The 25,209-nt window shown below is 32.6% G+C and overlaps 1 protein-coding gene across 2 annotated transcripts in view; it reads right to left on the bottom strand.

The window, feature by feature from the left end:
- Positions 1–14,474: 14,474 nt before the first annotated feature.
- LOC115413069 (zinc finger protein Helios-like) overlaps positions 14,475–25,209 on the bottom strand; it is a 76,776-nt gene continuing 66,041 nt past the window's right edge. For both annotated transcript variants that reach the window (XM_030125825.1, XM_030125826.1), the window contains exons 7-9: positions 19,767–19,904; positions 17,724–17,855; positions 14,475–16,150 (exon numbers count right to left, since the gene is read on the bottom strand). In XM_030125825.1, coding sequence (XP_029981685.1) covers positions 15,342–16,150; positions 17,724–17,855; positions 19,767–19,904 — 1,079 coding nt within the window. In that variant the 3' untranslated portion in view covers positions 14,475–15,341. The remainder of the gene's footprint in view (positions 16,151–17,723; positions 17,856–19,766; positions 19,905–25,209) is intronic.

Below are 25,209 nucleotides of genomic sequence, written 5' to 3' on the forward strand. Positions count from 1 at the left end.
TACTAGTACTATATCTATACTACAAATATACTACTACTTCTATTACTTCTACAACTACTCCTACTACTTCTACTCCAACTACTACTAGTACTTCTATTACTACTAAAACTACCACTACAACTACTACCACTACTCCTACTACTACTACAACTACTACTACAATTCTACTACTACTATTACTACTACTATTCTACTACTATTACTACAACTACCACCACTAGTACTAATCCTCCTCCTAGATACTATAATACTACTATACTACTACTACTACTACAAATCCTACTAGTACTCCACTACTATTACTTCTACTATACTACTGTTCTATTACTTCTACAACTACTACTACAACTCCTACTTCTACCCCAAACTACTACTAGTACTTCTATTACTACTAAAAACTACCACTACAACTACTACTACTTCTACTACTAAACTATACTACTTCTATTACTACTACTCCTACTACTACACTACTCCTACTACTACTACAACTACTACTACAATTCTACTACTAGTATTACTACTACTATTCTCCTACTATGACTACTACTACCACCACTAGTACTAATCCTCCTCCTCCTACTACTATTACTACCATTACTACTACTACTCCAACTACTAGTACTATTACTTCTACTACTACAAATACTACTACTACTACTTCTATTACTTCTACAACTACTCCTACTACTTCTACTCCAACTACTACTAGTACTTCTATTACTACTAAAACTACCACTACAACTACTACCACTACTCCTACTACTACTACAACTACTACTACAATTCTACTACTAGTATTACTACTACTATTCTCCTACTATGACTACTACTACCACCACTAGTACTAATCTTCCTCCTCCTCCTCCTACTACTATTACTACCATTACTACTACTACTTACTACTACTACTCCAACTACTAGTACTATTACTTCTACTACTACAAATACTACTACTACTACTTCTATTACTTCTACAACTACTCCTACTACTTCTACTCCAACTACTAGTACTCTATTACTACTAAAACTACCCTACAACTACTACTACTACTACTCCTCTACTACTACTACTACTCTACTACACACTACTACTACTATCTTGCTATACTACTACTCTACTCTACCGCTACTCCTACTACTACTACAACTACTACTACTATCTCCTACTATGGACTACTACTACCACCACTAGTACTAATCCTCCTCCTCCTCCTCCTACTATTACTATTACTACCATTACTACCATATACTAATTACTACTACTCCTAATCCTAATAAACCAGTGAGCTTCAGTTTACATAAATGCAGAATGAGTGTACTGTACAAAAGCCCATCAGTGTGTGTGTTTTTTCCTCCTTTGTGCCTTCGAGCAGAGCCTACCCTCAGTGCCGGCAGGTGTACTGTTGAAAGTATGAGTCAACTGAGATATGATCTGAATGGGAACAAACAATCAACTGACAAGCAGGTAAATAGAAGAATCTGAAGATGAAAAGATACAGTTTGGGGTCTGTGGAAGCTTAACACTTCTCAGTTTTGCAGACGCCTTCTTAGAGCTTTGATTTTTTTTGTGTGTGTTTATGTGTGTGTGTGCATATAACACAGATTAAAGAAGGGGGAGGGGGTGGGGGGGGGGGTTGAAGAAGGCTGCTCTGACATTTAGAGGCTTCAAGAGGCTCCAGCGCCCACCTGTTCATCGACAAGACTGGAGAAATAAACACCAGTTATTACACCAAACTAAAGCCAGACTACCAGACTGTTCTGTAACCGTCTCAGCGTGTACACAAGTTATTCTGAATATTTATTTATTTTACTTTAACACGGGACCTCGCTGTATATGGATTGTTTACTATCCCAACAAATAATCTGCAACCGTGACATAAAAACGGAAGATTTTCCAACTTAACGCATATTATTTGGTTTTATCAGCGAGTTTATACTGGTTTTGACATTTCCATTTGTAGATGTTTACCTCCGCCAAGGAGGGTTATGTTTTGCCAGGGTTTGTTTGTCTGTTTGTTTGTTTGTCTGTCCGTTAGTGTGCCACATAACTCAAAAAGTTATGGACAGATTTTTGATGAAATTTTCAGGGTTTGTTGGAAATGGGAATAAGGAAGAAATGATTACATTTTGGTGGCGATTGAAGGGCGGGGGGGCCACTGATCAGCCTTGGCGGAGGTCTTCGCTCTCCGAGTGCTTCTAGTTCTCATGTTAACCCTTTCTTAAGTGATTTAGCACCATTTATTCTAATATATCCACTGAATTTTGAGGGTTTTTTAGTGAAAAAGATGCATTTTTCTATATTTAATTTACTGATCATGTAGATGTTCCTAAAAACTCAGATTAAAGTTGAGGGTTATTAAATCAAAACTGACTTTTTCAACAAAGATATCAATAACAACCGCTGTCATTTATCAAACTCCATCGGTTTATTATTTTTTCTTCAATGTCATTCGGTTTGTGGCGTATTATGATGTTGTCACTTATTACTTTTGTCAATTTTTATTCACTTTGTTCATTTTATTGATTGTTTTGGCTGTTTACCTCCGCCAAGGAGGTTATGTTTTTGCCAGGGTTTGTTTGTCTGTCCGTTAGTGTGCAACATAACTCAAAAAGTTATGGACAGATTTTGATGAAATTTTCAGGGTTTGCTAGAAATGGGATAAGGAAGAAATGATTAACTTTTGGGGGTGATCGGGGGTGGGGGGGCCCACTGATCAGCCTTGGCGGAGGTCTGCGCTCTCCGAGTGCTTCTAGTTTGTTATGAAATGAAACTGTTTATGACATTATTCATTTATTCAGTGCATAATTTGGTTTTCAGGCACATTCTGGCTTTTTTTTTTCACCACCCGATTTAGACACATCAGAAATCACCTTGAGGCAGGATTCGATGATTGCAAACTGAGTCCCAGTTACATTTTATCAAGAATAAATCATATCGTCACAATCATCGAAGGCCTTTTAATGGTACTTGGACAGAATACTCTTTATATTCACTATTCATGCTTTGTACGGAATATATGTTTTACCCTGTGTTACTTAGACTGTGTTGTTATTGCTGCATTTTTAGCTTTATATTACATTGTTGTATTTATTTTTTTATTTTTTTTCAAAGACTTTATTTTTCAATTTTCAAATAAACATCTCCATCAGCATAGGACATTTTAAGTAGTCCAAGGCAGAACAACTCACAAACATCAAACCCCACCCACCCAAAGGCTCAGGGAGAAGGGAAAATAAATAAATGAATTAATTAAATAAAGAGAAAAGGGGGCACACAGACTGTCTTTTATCATGAAAAAAAGACAAAAAAAATGTAAATAAAGATTACCGTCTAATGCATAATGGTGCGTTAGTAGTCTGTTTTTTTGTAAACAGTTACATGATACCAAGGGTCACTACAAAAATGAGGATAAAATTGTCGTATCTTTATCTGTATTTTGTTTTAAATTGTTTTATGTAATGTCCTGTTTTTCTTATATTCTGTATTTACTGTTGTCTGTTTATCTGCCCAGATGTAAATTAGCTCTTAGCGAAATCTGGTGCAATCATGTGATTGTACACTGTCCCTGTCAAATAAACAATAAAGAATAAAAGAATCATTTAATGAGAAGAGTTAACAATGTCTTATTCCAACTTTATGGGGGAGAAAAACAGTCTGTATGACTCAAATTCTAAAAAATAAATATATAAAAATAAATAAATAAATAATGATCAGCCTTTAAAGTAAAAAAAAAAAAAAAAAAGAAAAAGAAAAATCTTAAATGGAATGGTTATGTACTGCTCACTAAATTAACAAATCAATAAACTGCCTATAAAAGTAAAAAATAAAAATAAAAATAAAAATAAATAAATAAATAAATAAAAATAAAAATCTTAAAATTTAATTGCTATCCACTGCCCACTTAATTAAAAATAAAATAAAAAACAACAGCCTGTAAAGGTAAAATAAATAAATAAATAAACAAAAAATAAATAAATACATTTTTAAAAAATCTTAAAATGGAATGGTTATGTACTGTTCACTAAATAAATAAATAAATAAATACATAAATAAACAGCCTATACAAGTAAAAAAAAAAAAAAAAAGGAAAAAAAAAATCTTAAAACTTAATTGTTATGCTGCCCACTTAACAAAAAATAAAATAAAATAAATAAAAAACAACAGCCTGTAAAGGTAAAAAAAAAAAAAATACATAAATTAAAAAAAAATCTTAAAATGGAATTGTTATGCACTGCTCACTTAAAAAACAAAAACAAACAAACAAACAAAAAAAACAGCCTGTACAGGTAATAAATAAATAAAAAAATAAAATTAAAAAAAATCTTAAAGTGGAATTGTTATGCACTGCTCACTTAATAAAAACAACTAAAAAAAAACCCAACGGCTTATAAAGGTAAAAAAAGAAAAAAAAAAAAAAAAAAATCCTTAAATGGAATTGTTATGTACTTACTCACTTAATAAAATAAAAAAGAAAGAAAAAGAAAAAAATCTTAAAATGGAAGCTGAATGTGACGAGTAACCACATGAATTCGAAAAATATTCAATAAAATGCTGTTTTTTTCCATTAGCATCAGTATTAAACACTCAGGACATTATTGCACTATAATCATCATCATCATTGCATTATTTATGTGCATAACATTAGTCTAATTCATCTTAAAATCAACTTTAAAACCATTCATTTAGTGCTGGGTTTTACCAGATGCATTTGGGTGAATGTGAAACTTCCTCATTAGACTGAATTATACGAACCCAGATCTGATTGTACAAACTCTAGTGCAGGGGTGTCAAACTCATTTTAGTTCAGGGGCCACATTCAGCAAAATTTGATCTGCAGTGGGCCGAACCAGTAAAAATTACATAATAATATATATACATATATAATGTCAACTCCAAACTTTTCTCTATGTTTTACAGCAAAAAAAAACAAAAAAAAAAAACTACATTATGAACAGGTTTACATCTACAAACTATCCTTTCAAAAGATGTGAATAACATGAACAAACTGAAAAAATAAGTGTAATTTTTTTTACAATATTCAGTCTCAGTTTATCATTTACACATGTACATTATGACGTACAGATCAGTTTATCTGTGACAAATACACAAAACATTTAGTAACACGCAGAATATTGTTAAAATTGTACTGACTTCTCCTAAGACATTTCAGGTTGTTCATATTTGTTCAGGTTATTCACATTTTTTGCGAAATTATATGTTGTTTTAGTGTAAATACATGAAAATATTTACAATTACAAAGAGTAAAAATTGGGAGTTGTCATTATTTATATGTTATTATTATAGTATTTGACTGGTCTGACCCACTTGAGATTGAATTGGTCTGAATGTGGAACTCGAACTAAAAGGATTGTTAATATCTTAGTGTAATTTTTGCATTTCACAAATTCATCCCAAGGGCCGGACTGGACCCTTTGGCGGACTAGATTTGGCCCCCGGGTCGCATGTTTGACACCTGTGCTCTAGTGGAATGAAAAGTGGATGTGTTGTTTTCTAAGTTTAAAATGAAAACCCCAAAAAAGACACGAAGGAAGGCAGAACAACTTAACGTAACGGTCATCCAGTCACTTAAAAGACTTTGTTCAGTTTCATTTTTATTTCTTTTTTGTAACAATAAAATGCTTTAGTTGCAAATGAGATACAGTTTTCATGTTTTCAAAGACATGTATCATACCAATACATCTGACTTCCTGTTTGAACTTTCACTAAACAGGCAATAAAAGGCGATAAAAACCAGTTCTGGACGAGACAGAAACCCATTCCTTTCAAAAAATATACAGTGAGTTCTTCACAGCAGTGTGTCTTCATGTAATGTCACTGATGCTGAAAACAGGGTTGAAACAAAACTCCGACTTCCTTCACCGTTTTCATTATTGGACTGATTAAAATCATGAGAAATTAGCAAAGAAGAATTTAGATGTCTGTGCTTTTTTTCTGATAAATAAATCACATATTTTCGGAAATAAAACATCCTATGCAAATACCTGAGAGCCCTCAAATCATAAAATCGTTAATATCAGATAATCAATTAGCACATATTTCTGGATAATTTCGATAATCAGTGCCAAATATATATATCTTCATATACATATACATATATTATTTTTAGTTTGTACAAAATACAATGCACCTGAACCCTGTTTTTTTTTTTTTTTTTTTTTTTAATATAGTTTTGTAAACATTTTAAAACTAAAAAAAAAAAAAAAACACACACACAAAAGTCCACACAACAATTTTGCATTAACATTTTAGCAGAAAAATAGACACCGAGTACACTTGTGTTGAAGATTTACAAAAAAAAAAAAAAAAAAAAAAAAATCAAAAACCAAAAACATCCCCACGATCTACGACGATAGCAATACCTTTAATTTTCAAGTAAACTCCTCGCTCATAAGGAGGGCTTTTCGGAATCAGAATACCTTCTTTTTTGTTTTTCCTGGTCATATGGCTGCTTTAGTTCAGGATTTTTTTTTTTACACAAGTAAGGCTGTTCTTATCACATTACAATATGAACAACAAACATATTTTTGTAAACACCCCCCCCCCCCTTCCCAGTCAGTAAAAAACAAACTAAACCAAATATAAGCTGTAGAATAAAGAATAAATGTGAAAGTAAAACTACATGCGAACATCCAGTCCTATAGATCATGTTAGTTTTCTTTCAAAGGGGATTAAGCGAAAAAAAAAAAAAAATCAAGCTCAGGACATGGGGATTATTTAAAGGACATGCTCATGAGGAAAATAAACAATCTACCGTAATCAGGGAATGTACTGAAGCAATTTCAGAGCTGTAAAGAAGTGTAAACAAATTCCAGCACCGGTGCCTGTTTTTATGCTAACTGGGCCCGAGTCGCACTGAAAAGAAGCAAATTGTAAACAGAGAAGAAGCTGCCTTTTGATCACAAGTAGACGTAAAACATCGGAGAAGGTCACTGAGTTGAACTAAGATGTGGAGATAGTCTGTCAATGTGAAACTGTGCCAAAAGTCTCGCAAGTACCGTAGCAAAAAAAAACAAAAAAGAAATTATTTGTTAGACAGCATAGCTAAACTGATATGGATTGTTAGTTTTAAATGTGCGTCTCAAAAATTGTTCTTTCGTACTTCAGTGTAACAACAAGATCAACAACAACAACAACAGGGTAAGGACATAAAGTGCATGGCTACCTGTACAAAGCAAAGTCTGTACTGAGTCCTTTCACTCCAGGGGAAAGGAACATATGAAGGTAGATGTGTTTCTTTACTGCTTCAATCAATCAAAAAAAAAAAAAAAAAAATCAATCAAAAAAACTTCACTTCAAAAAAAAACAAACAACTTTTCAATCAAATAAAAAAGTGTTTGAATGCAAAAAAAAAAATTTCAGATTCAAAAACTGAATTTGAACACTTTTTTTCTTTTATTCAAAAGGATTTTTTTGATTCAAGTGAGTGATTTTTTGATTGAACATCACTTTTTTGATAGAAGTCATCTTTTCGTACTTGGGCCATATTAGGAGTAGGATATTTATGTCTCTATTATTCAATTCTAAAAAAAATATTTTCAATAAAAAAAAACATTTTCAAAGAAAAGTGTTTAAATGCAAAAAAAAAACATTTGAGATCCAAAAAATTGCACTTGGACACTTATTTTCTTTGACTGAAAAGGTTTTTTTTCATTTTTGTTTTTGATTGAATTGAGTTATTTTTTGATTAAAATTTTTTTTTTTTTTGACTGAAGTCATCTTTTTATATTTGAGCCATATTAGGGGTAGGATATTTGTGTCTTTATTATTCAAACCCGAAAAATATCACTTCAATCAAAAAAAAAAAAAAAAAAAAAAATAGATAGATAGATAGCAATTAAAGAAAAAAGTGCTTGAATGCAAAAAAAATATTTGTGATCCAAAAAAAAAACCATTTGAACACCTTTTTTTCTTTAACTGAAAAGGGTTTTTTTGATTGAAGTGTTATTTTTTGATTGATTGTGTTTTGTGTTTTTTTTAATTGAAGTCTTTTTTTTTGTATTTGGGCCATATTAGGGGTAGGATATTTATGTCTTTATTATTCAATCCCAAAAAATACTACTTCAATCAAAAAAAAAAAAAAAAAAAAAAAAACTTTTTCAATCAAAGAAAAAAGTGTTCAAATGCAATTTTTTGGGTCTCAATTTTTATTTTTTTTTTTTGCATTCAAACACTTTTTTTCTTTGATGGAAAAGTTTGGTTTTTTTTGATTGAAGTTTTTTTTTTGACTGAAAATCTGTTTTTTGGTTAAGACAACTTTCTTTTTAATTGAAGCAGTAACGACACACATCTACCTTCATGATAACAGAGCTGGAACTGGTCTCAGAAAATGTCAAATGTGACACTTCCTCGTACTCTGGGCAGATATTTCGACATGTACAGTGGTATAAATCTGCTGATCTGACAGGAGCAGTTTGAGTCAAAGCAGGATTACGGGAATTGTTTACGATGCTACATTTTTGGGCACCTTTAAAGTACTTCAAAACTGGAGAACAACACCCAGTCTCTGTCCCTATCTCTCTTTCATTTACATTGTTTCTGTCTCAGTTTCTGTCGCCTCTGTATAAGATCATACATGAATGCGATGACAATATTACAAAGCAGACTGAGAAGCACAGACAGAGGAAAAACGAAAGAAATTAGCATGTATTTGTGCACTTACGCGTGAGAAAGTATTGGTGAAGAACAGAAAACGAAGAGATTTAAAACAACACGGACTTAACCCTCAAAGACCTAACAACGGCCGCGTCTACTGATCTAAAACGACTGGTAATTTTTGAACCACTAATCTGATCAATATATTAAATAATATAGAGAAAATAGAGTTTTTCAGCTTTTTGTTGGTTTCATTTTGACCGATTTGGACGTTTACAGGCTCCATACACTGCAAAAAATCTAAATCTTACCAAGTGTATTTTTCTCATTTCTAGTCCAAATATCTCATCACACTTAAAATAAGACAGAATCATCTAAAGAGTAACTTTGCAGAGAGATATAAGAACTTATTTTTAGACAATAGATCCTGAAAATCTTATTGAAGAAATCTTACCAAGATCATTTTCACATGTTCCTTTGGCAGATTATTTTTTTGCTTGAATTAAGCAAAAAAGTCTTGAAGTACATATATATATATATATATATATATATATATATATATATATATATATATATATATATATATTGAATTAAGCAAAAAAAAAAAAAAAAAAATCTTGAACTGAGCAAAAAAAATCTTGAATTAAGTGGGAAAAAAAAATCTTGAATTAAGCAAAAAATCTTAAATTAAGCAAAAAATCATGAATTAAGAAAAAAAAGAAAAAATCTTGTTCCATTGGCAGATTTTTTGCTTGAATTAAGCAACAAAAAAAAATCTTGAATTAAGCGAAAAAAAAAAGATTGAATTGAGCTAAAAAATCTTAAATTAAGCAAAAAATCTTGAATTAAGCAAAAAAAAAAAATCTTGTTCCATTGGCAGATTTTTTTTTTTTGCTTGAATTAAGGGAAAAAAAAATCTTGAATTAAGTGGAAAAAAAAATAATAATCTTGAATTGAGCAAAAAAAAAAAAAAAAAAATCTTGAACAAAGCAAAAATGTTAAATTAAGCAAAAATTCTTGAATTAAGCAAAAGAAAATTTTGTTCCATTGGCAGATTTTTTTTGCTTGAATTACGAAAAGGAATAAAAATCTTGAATTAAGTGGAAAAAAAAAAATCTTGAATCGAGCAAAAAAAAAAAAAAAAAAAAAAAATCTTTGAATTAGGCAAAAAATCTTAAATTCAGTAAAAAAAAATCTTGAATTAAGTTAAAAAAAACTTGAATTGAGCAAAAAAAAAAAAAAAATCTTGAATAAAGCAAAAAATCTTGAATTAAGCAAAAAATCATGAATTAAGAAAAAAAAGAAAAAATCTTGTTCCATTGGCAGATTTTTTTGCTTGAATTAAGCAACAAAAAAAATCTTGAATTAAGCGAAAAAAAAAAGATTGAATTGAGCTAAAAAATCTTAAATTAAGCTAAAAATCTTGAATTGAGCAAAAAAAAAATCTTGTTCCATTGGCAGATATATATATATATTTTTTTTTTGCTTGAAATCAGGGGAAAAAAATCTTGAATTAAGTGGAAAAAAAAAAAATCTTGAATTGAGCAAAAAAAAAAAATCTTGAACAAAGCAAAAATGTTAAATTAAGCAAAAATTCTTGAATTAAGCAAAAGAAAATTTTGTTCCATTGGCAGATTTTTTTTGCTTGAATTACGCAAAGGAAAAAAAATCTTGAATTAAGTGGAAAAAAAAAAATCTTGAATCGAGCAAAAAAAAAAAAAAAATCTTTGAATTAGGCAAAAAAATCTTAAATTCAGTAAAAAAAATCTTGAATCAAGTTAAAAAAAAAAACTTGAATTGAGAAAAAAATAAAAATCTTGAATAAAGCAAAAAATCTTAAATTAAGCAAAAAATCTTGAATTGAGCAAAAAAAAAAAAAAAAAAAATCTTGTTCCATTGGCAGAGTTTTTTTTTTTTTTTGCTTGAATTACTTTTTTTTGGGAGGACATACGGTAGAAATGAGAAAAATACACTCGGTAAGATTTAGATTTTTTCCAGTGTAGTGAATGTGGAAACACAGTCAAAACCCATGTAACAGATGCTTGTTTGTACATTCAGTGACTGGTATACAGTCGGAAAAATTATTAGACCACCCTTGTTTTCTTCAATTTCTTATCCATTTTCATACCTGGTAAAACTAAAGGTACATTTGTTCTTACATCAATATATATGTCATTGTACTGATAAAAACAGTGCTTTTAGGCATTTCATGTTTTCTTTGCTGTCTGTTTTAGTCACATGATACACACAGGAGTTAGTACTTGATTGCATAACCATCGTTTTTGACGATTTTTGATGATCTAGTAATTTTTTCCGTGACTGAATTTTGCTGAATGACTCATTTTTGCTAGCGTTTTTTTTCTGTTCTGATATAATAATAATCTTTGTATTTACTCTGAGGTTTAGTGAACATATGCATGGTCATTAAATCAAATATAGGAAAATACCTAAAGTTCACAGAAAAATACAAAATGCAAAGGATAATATTATAATAAATCACTGAGTGGAAGTTGCCACAAAAATAGCTCTTTAAGGGTTAATACTATTAGTAGGAAACGTCGAGAAGAAACACATTCACAGTACAATTTAAGGTACCAAAGGCAAAGCACTTCGACACTTTGTTCGTTCGGAAATGGAATGTTCCTGTTTGTTATGGTCGCATTTACCATGATTGAAAAAAGACCCCACTTGCCCTCATCCCAAAGCGATGAAAAAACAGCACAACGGTTTAAGTACTCACACCCATCCAGCCTCAATAGCAAGAGGGATTACATCCAAGAAGGTGAGCTACGATACAAAAGAACGCACAATTCTGAATCTTTTGTCTCCCTTTGGTAAAGAATTACACTCTAGTAAAGTAGCATTAAAAAAAAAAAAAAAAAAAAAGTTTTGGAATTTGTGTGATCACGCTGCAAGCAACACATCTGATCTCCAGTTACTTTTCTGTAAGATTAACTAAGGATACACACATTGTTTATTGGTGTGGAGGTGTGGAGATGCAATACCTTGGCGACTTGAGAAGAAAAGATGAAGAAAATATGGCTGTGGCGTTTAAGGTCTCAGGGTTTGATATGAAGTATTTCAGTAAGAATAGGAGCTGAAGAGGTCCGTTTCCTGAGAGATACATTCAAAATATTCAGGTTTTAATGGTAATTCTGCACGTAAAATGTTGTTGTTCGAAGCTTTTATTAGAATAATGAAGTCTAAATGCATGTTCTTCTTCTGTGGTAGTAACTAGTTGCGTTTCCATTGACTCTCAAATTGCGCAAATATAACTTGCGCTTGAAAATTTACCTAATTTCACTAAAAGTTGCTTTGGGTGTTTAGAAAAGTGCTATATAAATCCAATCCATTATTATTAGTATTATTATTATTTTTTTTTTTTTTCGATTTAAAGTTTTTGCGCTAGAAAGAGGGGGTTTTTCGGGCGTAGCGCAAATGGTATACCACGCAAAACTGCAATGGAAAGACCTTTTTTCGCAACTAGAGTGAGGTGAATTAAAAAAACGGATGTTGACGGACGTTACAACAAGTGAAGAAGAAGAAACATGTCGCGGTATGTGTGGACACACCAGGAAACCTGATCATGTTTTTTCAACATTTAGTAAATATCGGTAAAGTTTTGCGCAGATGTCCAATGGAAAAGCAACTACTGACTCATCAGTCACTGCAAATCTGACGAAAAAAAATTAAAAATTGATTCTTTAAAGCAACCTAATAAGAGGTCCGTTTCCTGAGAGATACATTCAAAATATTCAGGTTTTAATGGTAATTCTGCACGTAAAATGTTGTTGTTAGAAGCTTTTATTAGAATAACGAAGTCTAAATGCATGTTCTTTCTTTGTGGTAGTAACTAGTCACGTTTCCATTGACTCTCAAATTACGCAAACATAATTTGCGCTTAAAAATTGACCTAATTTCGCCAAAAGTCTCATTTTTCGATTAAAAGTTTTTTCACTAGAAAGAGGTGGGTTTTCTGATGTAGCGCAAATGGGATATCCTGCAAAACTGCAATGGAAAGACCTTTTTTTGCAACTAGAGTGAGGTGAATTAAAAAAAAACAGATGTTGACGGACGTTACAACAAGCGAAGAGGAAGAAGAAACATGTCGCAGTATGTGTGGACACACCAGGAAACCCGATCATTTTTTAATTTAGTACGAGATAGACGGATAATATATAATAATAATGACTATATCTGTAAATCAACACCATATTTACGTTCGTCGCCATGTTTATGGAATGACTTCTTGTGTCATCTCGCGATAATAACTAAACAAATCATCGCATTTGTGATTTAATGGAAAAAATGACATTATGCACTTCTGTTTTTTGGACATTTAGTAAATATCGGTAAAGTTTTGCGCAGATGTCCAATGGAAAAGCAACTACTGACTCATCAGCCACTGCAATTTCGACAAAAAAAAGTTAAAAATCAATTCTTTAAAGCAACCTAATAAGAGGTCCGTTTCCTGAGAGATACATTCAAAATATTCAGGTTTTAATGGTAATTCTGCACGTAAAATGTTGTTGTTAGAAGCTTTTATTAGAATAACGAAGTCTAAATGCATGTTCTTCTTCTGTGGTAGTAACTAGTCATGTTTCCATTGACTCAAATTGCGCAAATATAACTTGCGCTTAAAAATTTACCTAATTTTGCCAAAACTCTCATTTTTCAATTAAAAGTTTTTGCACTAGAAAGAGGTGTTTTTTTGGGCGTAGCGCAAATGGTATACCACGCAAAACTGCAATGGAAAGACCTTTTTTCGCAACTAGAGTGAGGTGAATTTAAAAAAAACAGATGTTGACGTACATTACAACAAGTGAAGAAGAAGAAGAAACGTGTTGCGGTATGTATGGACACACCAGGAAACCCGATCATTTTTTAATTTAGTACGAGATAGAGGGGTAATATATAATAATAATGAATATATCTGTAAATCAACACCATATTTACGTTCGTCGCCATGTTTATGGAATGACTTCTCGTGTCATCTTGCAATAATAACTAAACAAATCATCGCATTTGTGATTTAATGGAAAAAATGACATTATGCACTTCTGTTTTTTGGACATTTAGTAAATATCGGTAAAGTTTTGCGAAGATGTCCAATGGAAAAGCGACTACTGACTCATCAGCCATTGCAATTCTGACAAAAAAAAAAGCTAAAATTCGATCCTTTAAAGCAACTTAATCTCCAGTTTATACTGTATTTCAAGTAGTTGCCTCGCTGAATCTTACAAGGAGGTTGTTAAGAGGTAGAATCCTGCTGTAGCTTTGTTTTTTTTTTTTGTTTAACATCAAGCAACTCTTTACAAATTTAACACGGTTTATATATTAATATGCATAGGAATTGCAGAATACATTCATTTGTTCTATGCATAGGACAACACATTCATATATTTCAACTAATTTAATTGTATTTTCTTAAAGGTAGGGTAGGAGATCCTGGAAAAACAATTCGAGCAAGCTACATTTTGAGTCCAAACCCCTTTCTTCAGATTTCTCCCCTGAAGCCACGCCTCCAGAGTACCATACTGTACAAGAAGGGGGAGGGACATATGGCAGTTGAGTTTGATAGACATATCACCGTTCAATCATTTCAATGGGCCGCTTAAAATGATTGGATGGTGTTTTTTTGGGTTTTTTTTTTTCAGTCCTGTCCGTTCCTCAGGTGACTTAATTTTTAAATTTTTGTGTTACAGCATTTAATTAATTGGTTGTAATCGGGGTGTGAAGGGGATTTTAAGCAATATAGTACAAAATGCTCCAGGAAAAAAATCGCCTACCCTACCTTTAATGTAGGACGAAATTATAAACTTTCCTTCTTTCTTTCGTCTGAAAACTGTTAATTTATCAGAACAAATGAACAAAATACTGAAGACGATGGCACAACTGTTGCAAAACTTTGCAGTGTCAGATAATTAGGTAAATCAATAACAGTAAGTCAACCATATTACTGGCAATTGGCAATCCAATTTACACGGCAAATTGCTTGCAGGTTGAACACACAGCATCACAGCATGAATAATTATGTGCATCACACCATGATTCGCAGAGAAAGCAACAAGTAAAATGAGCTTTGGGTTTTAGTATCTTATAGCAAAGAACTCCACGTGTCCAGCGTAACGTGTCGCAGTAATTGTTCCTCTTTGATACCGCGACAGTTTGGGACTGTTTTTAAATGTTGGTTTTAATATTCCTATGATGGAAATGTGATTTAAATCCAAAAGGATGAAGGATAAAATACTAAAATATTACCATCACCAGTTTTTTTTTTTCCTTCTTTAGCAGGATGGAGTTAAATGATCATGTTTTTTGTAAGTTATCCAGGATGAAACGTGAGAAAACATGACAAAAAAAGGAGACATTTAAAAAGAGAAAGTATTCTAAAAAGTCAAAGTCATCCGACAGCTGCTCTGTTAAAAGAACTAAACATTTTTAATAAGGAAAGAAAGCTTTTCCTTTCCTTCTCCACAACAAGTTTTAATTAAATATATAGAAAATGTGTCTTTGGCCCATACCTTCATATGATTGTTCAACTGTTGATATTCACAACAAGTAGCTTAAAAAGAAGCCTATGATTGTGCTACAATTGTCTACAGTGCCGTTCAACTGTGCAGTCATAGAGGTCTAAGGGATAAGGACGGATATGAGGCTAGAGTTCCTTTCCCTTCTTTTTGTTGTTCGCAATTTTTAAATTTTCTTTTACCTTCCCATCTTCTCACTGGAACGTGTGTTCACCACGTACTATGTGGGAGGAGAACTCATACCGATCTTTGCTGCGATGTCCGCAAATGTTGCATTCGAGTGGATCTCTGTAGCCATGGCAACCCATATGGATAGTGTACATGACGTGATCCAGGAAGAGCACTCGACAGTGCTCACATTGGAAGGCCCGGACCTCGTGGCCTTCACGTGCGAACACCCTTACCCCTTCGTGGCTCGACGGCCTTTCCGCAGGCACTCGCATTAGTGCAGGTCCCATTCCCGCTCCGCTTCGAGGCGACGGTTCCACCACTCGATCTCCGGAACAGACCGTCGCCGGACTGGCTCGTGATCTGAGGCCGGATGGAGGGTCTCTCCCGTGAAATCCCGGCCTCTCTTGCGGGCTGCTGCGAGCGGAGTCGGCGGATTCGACCCCGCTGTGGTTGGGGGACTCCTCTTGTCCTGGCTGGGGCTGCTTGCCTTGCCTTAAGGCGGTGGGGCCGTTTGAGATGGGATGACTGGGGAAGTCGGGGGGTTGAGGTGGTAGTGGTTGCAGCGTTTCACAGTTTCCTGGGCGCTCTGTTCGTTGGCCTATGGGTAGTACACGGTGGAAGAGGGGGTTGACTAGTGGCACCACATCAGCCATAGACATAGGAGGACCCGGATGGTGGATTAACGGCCGAAGAGGCTCCGATCCCAGGTAGGTCATTGCATTGGTGATCGCCTGTTCCATCATGTGGGGTGGCATCAGTTCAGCTTGCTTGTCATACTTAAGACCCATGTCATATCCTAATTCAGGGAAGCCGTAGCGCACCATCTTTTCACCTGCATGAAACGAAGGTGTACTATAAATACGCTTTGCTTTTCGTAAAACACCCTGCGTTTGACAAGAAAAAGAAAACGATAATGTGCAGGTAGAAGCAATGCTGACTTTACAACATTTCCTTTTTAGCAAGTCAAACTCATATCTTGCTGATATTTTGGGGCTTGTTTTTCACATTTTGTACTTGATGTTGTGCATGTACATGTCTAATGGGGTGGAAAGCCCCATCCATCTACAACTGCACTGTTTAACCCCTCTAGAACAGGGATGCGGTGAGCTGTTTTCTCTCGATAAGAGCAATGGCAAAGTTACAGGTGTACCTAACCACAGACTGAAAAACATTTCCTTGCTTCTCTGTCATCCGCTTGCTGTAGCTTGCTCAGTCTGTTCTCTAATAGTGTGGCAAATAAAACCAAACTTAAAAGAAGAACATCTAATCTGCTGATCTGCAAGGGTGGGCTATTGGGTGAAGTGTGCAATACCACACTGAAAATGAAAGAACAAAACAAACTTGATCTCAAAGTCAGTATAGAAATGAATCTGAGGACATATTTGAATCTTGTTATCATAAAATTCAGTCAGAAACTGCATGTATAGAATGACAAGCACTTTGAAAGCATGTTTAACATGTTACTAATAATGTAATCTGAACAAAAGACATGAACATGGAGCTTAAGATGAGTTAATTAAATTCTCCTGCATGATGTTAATTACATACATTACAACAGCAAATAAAGTCTACACTATAAGCCAGGGGTGTCAAACTCACTTTAGTTCAGGGGCTACATTCAGATAAATTTGATCTGAAATGGGCCGGACCAGTAAAATAATAACATAATAATATATAAATAATGTCAACTCTGAACTTTTCTTTATGTTTAAGAGCGAAAAAGTAAATTTACATTATGAAAATGTTTACATTGACAAACTATCCTTTCAAACAATGTGAATAACATGAACAAACTGAGAAAAAATGAATGTAATTTTAACAATATTCTGCCACAGTTTATTATTTTACATATGTACATTATAACATACAGATCACAGTGGATCAACAAATACACAAAACACTTAAAATAACAGACAGAATCTTGTTAAAATTGTACTTACTTCTCTTAAGACATTTCAGGTTGTTCATATTTATTAAGGTTATTCACATTTTTTGTTTTAGTGGAAATACATGAAAATATTTACATTTACAAAAAGAAAAATGTGGAGTTGTCACTATTTATATGTTATTATGATAGTATTTGACTGGTCTTACCCACTTGAGATTGAATTGGTCTGAATGTGGAACCTGAACTAAAAGGATTGTTAATATCTTAGTATAATATAATTTTTGCATTTCACAAATTCATTCCCAAGGGCTGGACTGGACCCTTTGACGGGCCGGATTTGGCCCCCGGGCCGCATGTTTGACACCCCTGCTCTAAGCTCTATCCGAAGTTGACAATTATGAAAGTAAATGAAAATGTATTAAAATGAAATAAAATACCCAGTTCTTCCTGGACATTGTTTCCACACAGACTGAAGGTTATATAGCAGTCCAGTGCCTGTTGATACTTATGTACCCACCGACAAATTTCTGAGGAGTAGTGCTCTTCCTTTTGCCTACATTGCTGGGCAGCCTTTCAATTACAGGTGGCCGGTCAAAGGTCGCCATGGCGTTAGATTCTGCAATGGACCTTGGATCTTTCGGAACATCACCTTGAATAAAAAGTGAATGTGAAAGTAACATTTGGGCATTAAATTTGACATTTGACAAAACATCTTATCTTATGAAACCAATTTGACTTTTCATGATAGTGACCTGAGCATCCATAATCTCAATTTACTGTCATTAAATCAAACATAAAATAAAATTGAAGAAATCAGCTATTAAAAATAATTACAAATAAAGGATATCAAGTTGTTAGCTTCATAGCTTAACTGCTACGAGGCTATTTTTGGCTGAATTGTGACATCTGTATTACTGCTAACACTGTTGATTCATTTTTCAACATTGGCTATGACCTGAAAAAATATGATTTAGGCAGTTATGCTATGAAGCTAACGAAGAATTGGTAATTCATAAACTATACAGCAGATTTTCTGTTGTAACTGGGTCTTTCTATGAAACTGGGTTCATTTTGGTACCAGCTTTTTACACCCAATAATAAAAGAGAAATTTAGACATATTTCCTCCCGGGACGAACCTAATGATGACCTCAGATAAAAGCAAAAAAAATATATACGCTTGCTCTGAGCCATCCCAACATGAATGATTTTTAATAAAATATTGGGGAAAAAAATTGGGACGTGAAAAGCTCCCTAGGTGTCGGTATATTTTACCTTAAAAAATTTGGCTTGAAATGGTCTTGTATACCGCTACAAATAAAAACACTGTGTTAAACACTGTGTTTGATGATCCTAGTGGTTTTTCTAATCCAGACACGTGGGTTTTTCATGAATCTCAGTCTCATTCCAAGTTTCGCATGTAACCCATCATGTCCACTGGTGTTACATGTGGAACCTGCCCACACTGTAAAAAATGACTGTAGAATTAACACCAAAAAGTTGTAAAATTGCAACATAAAAAAACTGTAAGTGACAATACAATGCAAAGTTGTTTATTTGAAAAGATTTTTGTGTTAATGATTGAATCAAATATAGCTGTAGTTCTTACAGGAAGAGAACGTTAACAAAACCAGATTTGTATGTAGAAGTTATTTATTTTAATTGTTTTTAGAAAATAAAACTGTAAATTGAAATACAATGTAGTGCCATTTAAATTGCAAGACCATAATGTTGAAATAACGAAATATTTATATACATATATACATATATACATATACATACATATATGTATAAAGTTATAAAAAAGTAAACATTTAACAATGTAACATTTTAAACTTGTAAATGAATGGGTTGGTAGAGCTGGTAGAGCGGCTTGTCCAATAACCAAAGGGTTGGTGGTTCAAATCCTGGCTCTGACTGGAACCCTAAATTGCTCCCAGTTGGACCTGGTGGTTTTGGAAAGTGCTTTGGACACCACGAAGGTGTAGAAAATGTGCTAAATACGTGCAGTCCATTTACCATTTAAATCTACATGTTTAAAATGTTAAATCCACATGTTACTGTGTAAATATGTTTACAGCTGGATGTGTTTTTTACAGTATTGTTCTGGAAACCACAGCTGCCATTTTTTTCCCATAAAAACAACAGGATTTTTTTTTTTTTTTTACAGTGCATTTAAACACAAATAAATCTCAATTTTGCAACAGCCTTGCATATTTACTTCTATTCCCAAAAATGTACCTGTGAGAGACTAAAAAGATATTCAAAAAAATAGTAGCGTGTAATTTTCGTGTCCTTTTTACTGTGTTACATGCAGATTTTTGTGTAAATACAAATCTGTTTTATCTGAAAAATCGTTCCTCTTTTATCTCAGTAAATATTTATTCTTAAAGTAGACCCAAAGTGCTTCCAAACTTACTTCATAACATTAGTCTACACCTTCTCTGTCCTACTTTTAGGGACCAGTTTCATAGAAGCACCCTATTGTAATGTTCTATTCTATTGTGTCATTTGGCCACCATTATAATCATTGCACCTTTATTAGTAAAAACACAATTTTACCTGTGTACGGACCAGCGTCTGCATTCGGACCCAGGCCAATACCCTGCAGGTAACTATGGCAACGCTCTTTGTGCTCCTCCAATGAAGTACGCTGTTTGTAGCTCCTTCCACAGTAGTTGCACTTGTGCGGTTTGCCAACTAAAAGTGAAGACATTTCAACGGAGAAGCATATTAATTTCACTCCTTGTTGCGCATACAGAAAGCGTGGGTAACAGTCCGATGAGATAATGTAACCTGCGGCACTTTTTTAAGGCAGTGGGTTGTAGTAAATACTGTGAACAGTCAGAAGTACAAACAAACCATGAGGCAAGTTTCTGAGATCATGGATGTTCCACTACTAGTGTGAGGATTCCACTGTTGCCAGACAGAAACACAAGCTGTGGGTGCAGACACAGTTGCACCATGATGTCTTGTAATTCACAATGCTTCGGTCTCTAAGATGCACAGCTAACTCCCACTACTGTGGCACAGCATGAGTGAACAGGGGAGTGTATCACGCATCCCATGGTGGTGGTAGGAAACTAACTCCAATGTTAAATGGCTATGGAGGTGGAGTGTGAATCATTGCAACATTTCTGTTTTATTCAATGTCTTCCTACCCAGATAAATGGAAACAGAAATACGTATCCTTTTGCATTTCATCAAATAAAACTCCAGCCAATCTATGTGCTACATCTCTAAAAAAAAAAAAAAAAGAGTAATAAATGACATATATTTATATCACTTATGACTCATTACTTAATTTCTGATAATTACGTGCATCTTCGTTTTACACAACTGTGACAAATGACTAGTCCAACTTTGGTAACGGGTGGAAAAACAATAACATTTAAATTTAGGTCATCATTCAGTTACATTACCTGAGTGGTTTTCAGTGGTGAGGTAACAGCTGAAAGAATTAATTAAAAAAAAAAAAAAAAAAAAAAAAAAAAAAAAAGCGCTAAGATTCAACTGTAACGTGTTGTATTAAAGTGAAAATCCTACGCAGGCAGACTAAGGAAGTAGATCTGTGTCCTGTGGTAGATCATTTTCAAAACTGCGACTGTGACTCATAAAAGGACTAGGTGAGTGAACAAGAGGCCACAGAGGTATACTGATGTGACACTAGACACTAGTCATTAAACACTGTGATGTAGTAAGGCATTCACTAGTAGAATGGTGACAGATACAGTATTACTAGAAGAGGTTGTGCCGACGATCCGGTGCACTTGACACTGTGAGAACAGAGAAACCAAACATGTTTCAGTCTGAGATGTGAATGCTTTAACACGCATACACACATTTAGAAGTAGTTGACAAGTGAAAATTATATTCTTTTCCCATGAGATAAGATCGTTGGGTTTCTTTTTTCTATTTTTTTTTTTTTTTAAGCTCATATATTCTAACACAGAGGTGTCTAACTCATTTTAGTTCAGGGGTGTTGAGCCGCATTATGTAATAAAAGTTCAAAATGTAATAAGAATGTCACGTCATCTTGTAATAAAGCCGCATTATGTAATAAACTGACGCATTTTGTAATAAACTACGTCAACGCATTATAGAGTAAATTTTTTCGCATTATGTAGTCAGTTATTACAATTTGAGAAGTTTATTACAAAATGCACTTGACACATTTTTATTAAAAAAAAAAATGTAATAACATGGTTCATTATGTAATAACAATCCAAATTAATATAATTTCAGAGCAATTTAGAAGAAATTAATCACATGAGTTACAGGTAATGTAATCAGAACTTTAACCACACAGTTTAAAGATTAATTTAGCACATTACATTTTCCTGAAAATAAAAATGTGTCAAGTGCATTTTGTAATAAATTTCTTAAATTGCAATAACTTACTACATAATGCGAAAAAATGTACTACATAATGCATTGAGGTAGTTTATTACAAAATGTGTGAGTTTATTACATAATGCGGTTTTATTACAAGATGACGTGACATTCTTATTACATTTTGAACTTTGATTACATAATGGGAATTTATTACATAAGGCTGAATATGGCCCCTGAACTAAAATGAGTTTGACACTCCTGTGTTAGAATATATAAGAGCTTAAAAAAAAAAAAAATCGAAAAAAAAAACCCAACGATCTTATCTCATGGAGAAGAACATAATTTTTCGTCTAAAGTGGATCAGACCAGCAAAATACTACCATAATAACCCATCAATAATGAAAAGTGTAAATTTGTCTCTTTGTTTTAGTGTAAAAAGGAGCAAAATTACGCAAAAATGTTCACATTTTACTTTTTACAAAAAATGTGAATATCTGAAATGTCTTAAGAGAAGTGTGTGGAATTTCAATGATATTCTCCCTGTTATTTAATGTTGTGTGTATTTGTAGATAAACTGTGATCTCTAAGTTGTGATTCCCATGTATAAATGATAAACTAAGGTGTAATGTTGTTAACATCGCACTTATTTTACTAACGAATTTTCAGGTTGTTCATATTTGTTCATGTATAATTGGTAGATATAAACATTTTCATTACGGAATTTACTTTTTTCACTCAAAAGTTCTTATTCTATTATTTATATTATTTGACTGGTCCGGCCCACTTTATATCATAGTAGGCTTGTTGAGCCGCATTATGTAATAAATTCCCATTACGTAATAAAAGTTCAAAATGTAATAAGAATGTCACGTCATCTTGTAATAAAGCCGCATTATGTAATAAACTGACACATTTTGTAATAAACTACGTCAACGCATTATAGAGTAAATTTTTTCGCATTATGTACTAAGTTATTACAATTTGAGAAATTTATTACAAAATGCACTTGACACATTTTTATTAAAAAAAAAAAAAAAATGTAATAACATGGTTCAATATGTAATAACAATCCAAATTAATATAATTTCAGAGCAATTTAGAAGAAATTAGTCACAGGAGTTACAGGTAATGTAATCAGAACTTTAACCACACAGTTTAAAGATTAATTTAGCACATTACATTTTCCGTAAAGTAAAAATGTGTCAAGTGCATTTTGTAATAAATTTCTTAAATTGCAATAACTTACTACATAATGCGAAAAAATGTACTACATAATGCATTGAGGTAGTTTATTACAAAATGTGTGAGTTTATTACATAATGCGGTTTTATTACAAGATGACGTGACATTCTTATTACATTTTGAACTTTGATTACATAATGGGAATTTATTACATAAGGCTGAATATGGCCCCTGAACTAAAATGAGTTTGACACTCCTGTGTTAGAATATATAAGAGCTTAAAAAAAAAAAAATCGAAAAAAAAACCCAACGATCTTATCTCATGGGAGAAGAATATAATTTTTCGTCTAAAGTGGATCAGACCAGCAAAATACTACCATAATAACCCATCAATAATGAAAAGTGTAAATTTGTCTCTTTGTTTTAGTGTAAAAAGGAGCAAAATTACGCAAAAATGTTCACATTTTACTTTTTACAAAAAATGTGAATATCTGAAATGTCTTAAGAGAAGTGTGTGGAATTTCAATGATATTCTCCCTGTTATTTAATGTTGTGTGTATTTGTAGATAAACTGTGATCTCTAAGTTGTGATTCCCATGTATAAATGATAAACTAAGGTGTAATGTTGTTAACATCGCACTTATTTTACTAACGAATTTTCAGGTTGTTCATATTTGTTCAAGTATAATTGGTAGATATAAACATTTTCATTACGGAATTTACTTTTTTCACTCAAAAGTTCTTATTCTATTATTTATATTATTTGACTGGTCCGGCCCACTTTATATCATAGTAGGCTTGTTGAGCCGCATTATGTAATAAATTCCCATTACGTAATAAAAGTTCAAAATGTAATAAGAATGTCACGTCATCTTGTAATAAAGCCGCATTATGTAATAAACTGACACATTTTGTAATAAACTACGTCAACGCATTATAGAGTAAATTTTTTCGCATTATGTACTAAGTTATTACAATTTGAGAAATTTATTACAAAATGCACTTGACACATTTTTATTAAAAAAAAAAAAAAATGTAATAACATGGTTCAATATGTAATAACAATCCAAATTAATATAATTTCAGAGCAATTTAGAAGAAATTAGTCACAGGAGTTACAGGTAATGTAATCAGAACTTTAACCACACAGTTTAAAGATTAATTTAGCACATTACATTTTCCGTAAAGTAAAAATGTGTCAAGTGCATTTTGTAATAAATTTCTTAAATTGCAATAACTTACTACATAATGCGAAAAAATGTACTACATAATGCATTGAGGTAGTTTATTACAAAATGTGTGAGTTTATTACATAATGCGGTTTTATTACAAGATGACGTGACATTCTTATTACATTTTGAACTTTGATTACATAATGGGAATTTATTACATAAGGCTGAATATGGCCCCTGAACTAAAATGAGTTTGACACTCCTGTGTTAGAATATATAAGAGCTTAAAAAAAAAATTCGAAAAAAAAACCCCAACGATCTAATCTCATGGGAGAAGAATATAATTTTTCGTCTAAAGTGGATCAGACCAGCAAAATACTACCATAATAACCCATCAATAATGAAAAGTGTAAATTTGTCTCTTTGTTTTAGTGTAAAAAGGAGCAAAATTACGCAAAAATGTTCACATTTTACTTTTTACAAAAAATGTGAATATCTGAAATGTCTTAAGAGAAGTGTGTGGAATTTTAATGATATTCTCCCTGTTATTTAATGTTGTGTGTATTTGTAGATAAACTGTGATCTCTAAGTTGCGATTCCCATGTATAAATGATAAACTAAGGCGTAATGTTGTGAACATCGCACTTATTTTACTAACGAATTTTCAGGTTGTTCATATTTGTTCAAGTATAATTGGTAGATATAAACATTTTCATTACGGAATTTACTTTTTTCACTCAAAAGTTCTTATCCTATTATTTATATTATTTGACTGGTCCGGCCCACTTTATATCATAGTAGGCTTGTTGAGCCGCATTATGTAATAAATTCCCATTACGTAATAAAAGTTCAAAATGTAATAAGAATGTCACGTCATCTTGTAATAAAGCCGCATTATGTAATAAACTGACACATTTTGTAATAAACTACATCAACGCATTATAGAGTACATTTTTTCGCATTATGTCGTAAGTTATTACAATTTGAGAAATTTATTACAAAATGCACTTGACACATTTTTATTAAAAAAAAAAAAATGTAATAACATGGTTCATTATGTAATAACAATCCAAATTAATATAATTTCAGAGCAATTTAGAAGAAATTAATCACATGAGTTACAGGTAATGTAATCAGAACTTTAACCACACAGTTTAAAGATTAATTTAGCACATTACATTTTCCGTAAAGTAAAAATGTGTCAAGTGCATTTTGTAATAAATTTCTTAAATTGTAATAACTTACTACATAATGCGAAAAAATTTACTCTATAATGCATTGAGGTAGTTTATTACAAAATGTGTGAGTTTATTACA

Source organism: Sphaeramia orbicularis, chromosome 21 (assembly GCF_902148855.1).
Source record: "Sphaeramia orbicularis chromosome 21, fSphaOr1.1, whole genome shotgun sequence".
Classification (NCBI taxonomy): domain Eukaryota; kingdom Metazoa; phylum Chordata; class Actinopteri; order Kurtiformes; family Apogonidae; genus Sphaeramia; species Sphaeramia orbicularis.